Source organism: Gymnodraco acuticeps, unplaced genomic scaffold (assembly GCF_902827175.1).
Source record: "Gymnodraco acuticeps unplaced genomic scaffold, fGymAcu1.1, whole genome shotgun sequence".
Lineage (NCBI taxonomy): Eukaryota > Metazoa > Chordata > Actinopteri > Perciformes > Bathydraconidae > Gymnodraco > Gymnodraco acuticeps.
In genome coordinates this window covers 88,101-98,632 of record NW_022991976.1, presented here as the reverse complement: position 1 = coordinate 98,632, position 10,532 = coordinate 88,101, and the positions used below count along the sequence as shown (strand labels likewise).

General features: G+C 43.2%; 1 protein-coding gene across 1 annotated transcript; it reads left to right on the top strand.

Annotated features, from left to right (window-relative positions):
- Positions 1-2,033: 2,033 nt before the first annotated feature.
- LOC117536202 (zinc transporter 6-like) lies at positions 2,034-10,270 on the top strand (the record flags this gene model as incomplete). The annotated part of the gene is given in 5 exon segments (XM_034200969.1): positions 2,034-2,153; positions 3,666-3,768; positions 3,856-3,903; positions 5,192-5,260; positions 8,677-10,270. Coding segments are annotated over 5 exon segments (910 nt in total), but the record flags the coding sequence as incomplete, so codon positions are not given.
- Between the last annotated feature and the right edge of the window lie 262 nt (positions 10,271-10,532).

Below are 10,532 nucleotides of genomic sequence, written 5' to 3'. Positions count from 1 at the left end.
GGGCCATCTTCGTGCGAAATTCACAATTCCATATTCGTGTGTCCATCGGGTGTCAACTTCGGGACAGTGTGACAGGGGCTTAAGGGAGGGGGGGCCAGTCCAAAGGTCATTGAGTGCTGGTATCATTTTCGTCCGAGTTTCCCCATTTCCCCGGTCAAGTCTAGAGCATTTTTACAAAACCTTAAGATGGAAGAAGTCTTTCAGGAGTGATTTTTTTATGTTGTGGACGCAGGATGTTTGTGGAGGTTTTGTCGGAGCTTAACCTGCAGTCTTAAACCGACAGAACATGAAACAAAACAAGAGTGATCCCATCAACTCCAGCTCAAGTGCACCAAAGTCCATTATGACGGTGTGATCGGGTTAAAGGCCTAATCCCAAAAACAATATAAACACAGAGAAGCCGGCGGGCTCAGAGAGGAGAGGAAACGTTCTGCTCTGGAGGCTGAGGGAGCAGATGGACATGTTTAGTTTAATGTCCGTCAACTTCTGTCTGTTTTTGCTTCTGGTGGCGTAGAGAGGCGAAGTCCCGCCCATCTACTTCCGGTCCATGGGACCTTATTTCGGAAAAAGTTTGTATTGAATTGGGCCACGAATTACACATATGATGTTTGTCAATTTAAAAAATAATTCCCATGTCAAAAAAGTCACAGTTTGTCGTAAAACTGTTGAAATATGAGACTATGAAAAATACGCAACTAGAAAGACTACAAATCCCAGAATCCTGGTCCCGCATGCTGGCTCTCAGGAACCGACTAATGGCGCATTTCCACTGCAGCGGGTAGCCCCGTTTAAGCGTCCTTAACCGTCCTCAAGCGGCCAGGCCAGTTTTTGGTGGCCTTTCCATATAGCCTAGTACCGGCTAGCGGGTACTTTTTCCCTCTTTTTCCGGCCTCATAAAATCGTGGTTCCCTCAGACCAGGGCCAGGGCTGAACTAGTGACGTCAACACTCTCGACTGCTGATTGGTCAGAGAGAATCGTCACAAGATCGCGCGCAAGATCATCCCTAGCGTCGCATATATATTTAGAAGCAAGCTTGCAGCATTTTATAAACAGCATTTTGTAAACGGAGGAGCTACAAAAATGGCTACGTCTAATAAGAAAAGCACACCGTGGTCGACCGAGGAGGTGACGACGTTCCTACATCTCATTGGGGATGATCAAATCCAGCAGGAGCTCGACGGAACAACTCGAAATGTGAACACAAACAAAGCCGATCGCCCCGCCTACACTGCGTTGCTACCCCAGGTCCTAAACTGTAATGGAAATGCGCCACGGCCTGGGCCGGCCAGCGAGGCAGCCCGAGGCCAGAGCGAGGACGCTTAGGGACGCTTAAACGGGGCTACCCCGCTGCAGTGGAAATGCGCCATAACTCCCCTTGTGTATGCACAGCTCTCAACAGGCCCAGACTTGGAGTGATTTTCACCTCTTTTAATACTTTTAAAAGTATACTACGTTGAATCAACACCCATTTCAAACGTTACAACTCTAATGAAAGGATACACTGCCTGCTGAGTGGATTTATAACAGCAAAAACAACTTTGTTGCAAGAAACACAAGCCCCCACTGCCTTCAATTATGTATAAGCTGGTTTCATGGATGATGTTTGGAGCAATTCTGTGGAAACATGAGGGGAAGTTGGTACATTTTGCAAAAGGCGATGGTAACAATATATTCTGCTGCTCATTGAAACGTTTTTTTTACATTGTCCCAAATGACTTTTCAGTTTCTAAGAAAGTCATTTTATTGATATATTTCTCTGTGTAGGGGATTACTTCAGTCGTTGTTTGTGTTCTTTGTAATTCTTTCTTTCCTCTTTGCACATCCAATCAGTACAGACCACTGTCTCATTTGAATGCATAGCTTTCCATCTCTAAATGACAAACACTGTTTATGCACTGTCGAAACACAATACAAATATGTTTGATCATAATCATATTTCTCTCTTTTCTTTAAGCTGGAGAGCATTTGGATTTAATTCAGTGTTCAAATCTGGAGGTGATCAAGCATAATAATGCTGTTTTTGTGTTCTCAGTTTGTGCGGCATTATTCCAGGTCTGAGCAGCGTTCTTCTTCCTCGCATGAACCCCTTCGTCCTCATCAACGTGGCCGGAGCTCTTTCCCTCTGCATCACATACATGCTCATAGAAATCAAGTAAGGAATAATCTCTCTGTGGCTGTGTTTATATCCCAAAATGCGCCTCTGCTTTCCTAGCCTGTGGGATGTCTTGTTTTCCATCCTTGTTTTTAAATTGTTGGGATTTTATCTGCACTTAACTTCAAATGTGTCGTGATGTGAAAGAACTCCGATGCAAGAATAGTGGGCAGAGATAGCTGCAGTACACACATCCTTTACTCAAGTAGAAGTACAGATACTCGTGTTTAAAAATACTCTGGTAAAAGTAGAAGTACTGACTAAACTTCTTTACTCAAGTCAAAGTAAAGAGGCTTTGAAATGTACTTCAGTAAAAAGTACCCATAACTAGCAGCTGTTTTAAAGAGTACCTGACCTCCCTTTATATTAATAGAACAATAATGTCATTGTTAGCTAATGAATGTTTCCATGCTGAACAACGGCAACATGACAACGTTTCCATTGGTCCCTCTTCTTTAGAGAAGACCAGGAAATGATGGATACACGGATCGTGTTCAAATCAATAGGCACGCAATGACTCTAAAGAATAATGATCACGCATCAAACACACATTCAGACTAAAGGAACCAGCTGTTTGGAAAATGAGAGAAGTAGAAAGTACAGGTATTTGAGTTCAACATGTGAGAAGTAGAAAGTACAGGTATTTGAGTTCAACATGTAAGAAGTAGAAAGTACAGGTATTTGAGTTCAACATGTAAGAAGTAGAAAGTACAGGTATTTGAGTTCAACATGTGAGAAGTAGAAAGTACAGGTATTTGAGTTCAACATGTAAGAAGTAGAAAGTACAGGTATTTGAGTTCAACATGTGAGAAGTAGAAAGTACAGGTATTTGAGTTCAACATGTAAGAAGTAGAAAGTACAGGTATTTGTGTTCAACATGTAAGAAGTAGAAAGTACAGGTATTTGAGTTCAACATGTAAGAAGTAGAAAGTACAGGTATTTGTGTTCAACATGTAAGAAGTAGAAAGTACAGGTATTTGTGTTCAACATGTAAGAAGTAGAAAGTACAGGTATTTGTGTTAAAAATGTAAGAAGTAGAAAGTACAGGTATTTGAGTTCAACATGTAAGAAGTAGAAAGTACAGGTATTTGAGTTCAACATGTAAGAAGTCAAAGTAAAAAGTCGTCAGAAAAATAAGTAGTGGAGTAAAGTACTGATACCAGAAAAATGTACTTACAGTAACGAAGTATTTGTACTGCACTACTTCCCACCTCTGTTAATGGATGGCAAAAGTATATTGTTTTGAATCTCTGAAAAGGAGGATGATTAAAAGATGTGTTTAATATTTGTGTGTGTGTGTGTGTGTGTGTGTGTGTGTGTGTGTGTGTGTGTGTGTGTGTGTGTGTGTGTGTGTGTGTGTGTGTGTGTGTGTGTGTGTGTGTGTGTGTGTGTGTGTGTGTGTGTGTGTGTGTGGTGTGTGTGTGTGTGTGTGTGGTGTGTGTGTGTGTGTGTGTGTGTGTGTGTGTGTGTGTGTGTGTGTGTGTGTGTGTGTGTGTGTGTGTGTGTGTTCAGTAACTATAACGCGGTGGACACGGCGTCAGCGATCGCCATCGCGCTCATGACGTTTGGCACCATGTATCCCATGAGCGTCTACAGCGGGAAAGTGCTGCTGCAGGTGAGAGAAACCTGACTTTTGTGTTCACGTTACAATTTAAATACACGACAGGAAGCCTAGTAATTAATATGTTCCTCTCATTTTCAGACGATGCCGGCACACGTCATCGGCCAGCTGGACAAACTGCTCAGAGAGGTGACTTTTAACATACTGTATGACGGGGCTATTCAATTGGCGGCCCGCGGCCCAAATCCGGCCCCGGGGTGATATTTACTGGCCCTTTGAGTATAATGTTAAAAAGTAATAACATTTTATATTGTTTTTTTTGTTGGCCAGAGTGCCTTTATTCCAGAGAGGGTGTTACATTGAGATAGAGGGGAAGACATTGCCTGAAAACTTCTGCGGGCTCGGGTTTCGAACCCACCTACTAGCTACTGTAGTGACACCTCCTGTCATTGATTGCATCTCTGTGTGAATGATTAGATCATTTCACCTAAATGAAATTATGTTGACGGTTAAATGAGCTTCACATGTAGGCCTACTGAGTTCTGAGCCATTTAGATCTCTAAAGGCCTTGGGGCTATGTTGTTTGATTTCATTAAACACAATGCATGCACTCCACTATGCTGTTGGAGTATTTACTGTATCTGAAGCTCTTCAAATGATTGCTCATATTTCAAGCCATCTTTTTCCCGGCCCCTTGCTTTGGATCATTTTCATCAACCGGCCCCATTCCAAATTAATTGAATAGCCCTGCTGTATGATATACATCTGATGTCAGGGCCCATGTTATATTAAACCTAATGTGATAAGTACATTAGTTACCAACACAATACATCTTAATAAGTTGTATTTTCTAGTTAAAGTTCTGATAGAAAAATCTGTTCTATTTCCTTTTGTGTACATTTTTTGAGTTTTCCCTGAAATTAATGTAAGGTTTCTTGTGAAATTGTAACATTTTTAAGCCTTTAGTCTCCAATCATGAAGCCCATAGATCAGGGGTGTCAAACTCAATTTCATCGCGGGCCACATTCACATAAAGGTAGCACTCAAAGGGCCGGTTGTAACTATATAAATATATAATATATATATAAAATAATGTATTATATGACATTATTGCCTCTGAATTGGATTATTAGCGGATAGGATAATAACTTAGTAATTAACTACATCTGAAAGCAGAAGTCCAGGGCAAATAATTACAAGTCTCTTCAGTGCGCATGTCACAAAACGAGATGCATTGTGTGACATGTAGTTTATGGGCATCCTGCTTCTGTAAAGTGGCATGTCACCGTATAACAAACGTATTATTATTATTCTTTGCAAGCTCTTGCGGGGCCACATGAAATGAAGTCGCGGGCCGGATTTGGCCCCCGGGTCTTGAGTTTGAGACCCCTGCCATAGATGCAATATAAAGAAATAGATATTTATCCCCAGAGAAAGACACAGCTCCTAACATCCTCCTCTCTTTTTGTCCAATCAGGTGTCGACTCTGGAGGGCGTGCTGGAGGTTCGAAACGAGCACTTCTGGACCGTCGGCTTCGGATCTCTGGTACGTTTCTCACAACTAAAGATTTAAGACGAGGCTATTTTTTTATACCATTTACTTGTAGATCTTAATTTACAATCAGAGACATTTTGATGTAAAATGAATGTGAAGGATCTGGATTTAACATGCGAGTTAACGTGAAGCACCGTGTGGTACAGTACATTGTGATACAAACAAACAGCAGAGCTCTTCTTAATTAGCTTAAAGGTCCCATGTCATGGCCATTCATCATAATTCCATTGTTGAGGTCGACTAGAATAGATTTACATTGTTCAATGCTCCAAACTCACATTGGTTTCTCATACAGCATCTCTGTATAGTATGTGTATTCACTCTCTGTCCTAAACGGCTTGTTGGAGCTCCTGCCCCCCCCCCCCCTCCCTGTGAGCCCACTGTGCTCTGATTGGTCAGCTCGCCCACTCTGCTCTGATGAGTCCACCACCGTTACAGCGGAACATCAGTGATTATGTTTTACAATGGCGTTTGTTAGCAACCAGAAAATGACACCAGTAATGACCAGCGATTATTCGATTATTCGATTATTCGATTATTCGTTACAGTCTCCATAATCGAATATTATTTTTAAAATCGATTTTATTTATATATTTTTTTATTATTATTTATGTTTTATTTATTTTTTTCTGGCTTAGTTTCAACCAAAATATAGACTAATGTTTATAATAGTAATAGTATTAATAATTGTAAATGGCCATTGGTCACACCACCAGTTCGGTCGGTCGAATAATCGATTATTATTCGCCAGGGCTGCCGAATAATCGATTTTGATCATGGTCAGTTTCTGGCAACCCTAGTAATGACAAACAGATGAGAATGCTGCGTGGGGTCTGGGTGGGGTCTGCGTGGGTCTGCGTGGGGTCTGCGTGGGGTCTGGGTGGGGTCTGCGTGGGGTCTGCGTGGGGTCTGCGTGGGGTCTGCGTGGCGTCTGCGTGGGGTCTGCGTGCCGTGTTGGCGGGACGTTGCGGGGCTCGCTGCTGTGAGGAGCGGACAGTGTGAGCTGGGTTACTGGTGTCGTTTCCTGGTTGCTGCGTGGGGTCTGCGTGGGGTCTGCGTGGGGTCTGGGGGTGCCGAGGGGGCTGCAGCACCCACATCTGCGAGGCTCCATTAACATACACATACATAACACACAAGGGGACTGGTAATAACTGGAAAAGCATGACATGGGACCTTTAATCGAATACATAATTAGTAAAACATGATTTTATTTAGCTGCCAGTGACTCATGAATCCAGACCCAGAAACCAGTCCTCCTTATAGTAACCCAACATAAACAAAGTTTGTTATGTGTCAATGAGTTTGTGGCAATTTAAATAACTGTATTTAAGAGATGCCTGTGAGCAAGATATAAAAGTAATAAACTAGCTTCAGGGCAGCAATTTTTGTAACATAGGAGCTATGAATCTATTTGAAATCTATGTAAATCTCCCTCCATCTCTTCCTCTTAGTTATTTAGTTTCCTTCGTCTCTGTATTTGTGTCTGGATTTCTCCTCCCTCTCTTTTATTTGTCTGTGTGGTGACGATCTGCAGGATCTGTTCACTCAGACGAAAAGAAGGAACAAGTCATTCATGCGGAGATATTCTCGCTCTCCATTTCTCCTTTTGTTTTTTTGGAGGAACATTGTGTTGTTGCTGTTTTCTGTGTCCAGTCGTCCTCTGTGTCGTTGTAGCGACTGCTAACAAGCCCAGCTGGCATTGAAACACACCCACACACACACACACACACACACACACACACACACACACACACACACACACACACACACACACACACTCATACACACACACACACACCCACTCAGGCTTTTTGCAGAAACGCACTATGCTCTCAATGTTTAAAACAAATGATTAGGTAACTTTAGCTAATTAAACCTTATAATGGAAATATATTTTTTGGCCAAACACTGAACCTTCTCTGGTTTATGTGCATTTAACATATTGCTATTCTTAATTTTTTTTTTGTTTATCTGCAAAATAAACGTCCAAAGACCGTACAGCGCCTAAGAATTGAACGTCCACGTATCAGTGGTTCCCTCCCGCGGCCTGCAGGTGGAGCAGCGCCCGGTGTTTACATCGCTCTGATGGTTGTTTATGTTGATGTTATCGATGCCTCCTGCAGCTCGTGTTGTTGTGACGGATGCTGCTCTGCAGTTACACAACTGTTGGTTGTTGGCCCACTGCTAACAGAGCAGCTGTCCAAACTCATTTGACCCTGTGACTGCACTTCTGCCCCACGGGGACTCTGACTGTGTGTGTGTGTGTGTGTGTGTGTGTGTGTGTGTGTGTGTGTGTGTGTGTGTGTGTGTGTGTGTGTGTGTGTGTGTGTGTGTGTTGTGTGTGTGTGTGTGTGTGTGTGTGTGTGTGTGTGTGTGTGTGTGTGTGTGTGTGTGTGTGTGTGTGTGTGTGCTGTGTGTGTGTGTGTGTGTGTGTGTGTGTGTGTGTGTGTGTGTGTGTGTGTGTGTGGTGTGTGTGTGTGTGTGTGTGTGTGTGGTGTGTGTGTGTGGTGTGTGTGTGTGTGTGTGTGTGTGTGTGTGTGTCATTTTGAAGTCTCCACATTCCCAAAAGAACGGTACATTTGGCAAACGAGGACAAAATGAGGGCTTCTGTTTGGTGTTTTAAGGCCAGATTTTGAAGTTAGGGGCTAATTGTTGAGGTCATTTTGATAACTGATGAACAAGTTGTTTGAGGGGAAGCATCATGGCGAGCATCACTGAACAAAAACTGATTTTTTATTTATATTAAAGGTGATTTGGTCAGAGTGTTTGGGTCTGATTGCGGGGACGTGATGAAGCCTTCTATTTGATGTAGCGCTCTAAACATTACCATACTTCATATAGCGTGGATGGATGACGTATTTCTGTAGTGGACCCTGAAGGCAGCATCTCCGTGATTCCCTCGATTTCTCTATTTCCTTTTGGATTATTGCAGAAAATAATCTCGATGGCAAACACACTAATGATCCCTACATGTTTTGTTTAAAAAACCTCACCTTCTTTGAAACAAGGGAACAAAAAGTGCTATAACACTTCCTCACTTCCTTGGTTTTCGCACTTATTCCTGCACGACTCTTTTAAGAAGTGCAATAAAGTCTTAAGAGAGTATCATGAATTGACAACTGCTTGTTTTTGGGCAAGCTACATCAACGTATTCCACTCTCTCGTTAGCGTTTTCTCAGATGAACCACGGACAATATCACAGAATCAGGCCCGCACACTGTTAGACTGTTCCTTTCACCCATCAGAATTGTAATAGGGAACTTTGTGTAAATTACTTTGTACTTGTTTTAATCTGTCCTGTAACCACTTTACTACTCAATCAAAAATTGAGGAGAGAAATTATTGAATCAGATTCCACTCTTTTGCCCAGTGCTCACTCTTTCCCCCCCCTCCCCCCTCTGTTTCAGGCCGGCTCCGCCCACGTCCGTATCCGCCGCGACGCCAACGAGCAGCTGGTCCTCGCTCATGTCACCAACCGCCTCCTCCCGCTCGTCTCCACGCTGAGCGTCCAGATCTTTAAAGACGACTGGAGCCGGCCCCTCCTCACATCGGCCCTCACCTCTTCTTCTGCTCCTCCTGAAAGCTACACCTCCTCCTCCTCTCTGCCCCCTCCTCTCCACGGGATGGACCCTCTGACCTCCACCCCCTCCAAACCCAGCAGCTCTCCCCCAGAGTTCGCCTTCGAGACCCCGGGAAGGAACGCTCAGCAGGTGGTCCTCCCGGCCCCCGGAAACCACGGGCCCTACGCAGGTTTGGGGCTTCCCTACGGAGCGTCTCCCTACGCAGGGATGCTGAGTCAGGGGTTAGCGAGGCCTGGCGTGGGGCTGGGTCTCGGGGCGGGGTTAGGACTGGGCGTGGGCGTGCCCCCCCCCTCTCAGAGCTACAGGACTGCCTTCGGGGGGGCCACAGTGCCGCTACGCTTCGGGAGCCACAACCCTTTGGCCCCTCAGTCGCAGTACAGACAGTACCGACCATAAATGTGCCGCGACAGGACTTCAAAAACTTTTTTGCCCGTGATGGAGGTGAAGTTCCCCCCCCCCCCTCACCAGAGCTAAACTCCCAGAGAGGAAACAAGAGTCATATTACAGGTGGTCTTTAGGAGAGGATGGTGAGCGGGTTGTGGTATTTATTTTACTGACAAGGGGACCAGGAGGTTTGAACGAGGTTGAATTTGAGTTTTTTTTTTTATCAGGATGTACGATGCGTCCTCACAGTGTGGCTGACAGAAAGAAAGCAGTGTGTTCATCAGTACGACTTCTGACTATTACGGTTATTTTGTAAGAGAAAACTTCACAAGGATCTTTTGTTGAGCAAACAACATTCCTGGCGATTGGAAATAACGTGTTGAATTGAATTAAATTCCAGCGTTACATACATGCACAATCCCAGCTATTTAAAGGAAACCAGAGAGAGTAACTGCTCCATCAATTTGAGAGACGAGGACATTTATTGTGATTTAAAAAGTGGTTGTGTCGTTAAAAAACATTGAGATATCTGCCTTAAAGTGAGTGGCTTCATGAAATCATACATTATTTAAAACCCAAATGATATGTTTATTTTCAATTCTGCTCATTAATTAAATCGACATTCTTTGATGGCTGCAGTTCATACAAACAGTGTCTTTGAAAAATAATGAATTCAAAACATTCCTTGAACCTGCAATTTATATCAATTGCAGATACATTTTTTATTTGAAGATATCTCATTTCTGCTATGATATTAGACGACAATGAAATCAAATGCATATCATCATTTCCTAATTGTGTGACCAACCGGCCAAAAGCCAAGAATTCCCCTTTTTTTTTTTTTAAAGCATTTTTTCTATTGACTTATATTATTTGTTCTCCGTAACACATGTTTCTTCTGACTGAATCTCCTCTTGAAAACAAGTATAGACGAATGAATCAACACATGTTTATTTCCTGCATGTTGTCAGCAGCCTCTCTGCATACAAACTCTTTTTTTTAAATATTAAAATCTTTGTATCTGCTCAAGTCAAAATTGGCTGACGGTGAATCTGTTTTATTATGATTAAACATGGAGGCTTGTAATGGATTTACAACTGGGAGGAGTGCATGTTAAAGGTAGGGTCGGTAACAATGGAGAAACCAGCTCGAGTGCGCTAGAATTTGAAAATACACAAAAAATCTGCCCCTTCCTTCAGACTTCCTCACAGAGCCCCTCCTCCAACACACATGAACGCGCACATGACCAATGAGGGCACGAGATAAGTTTGTGCACAGGTGGAAGGCTGACAGGCAGG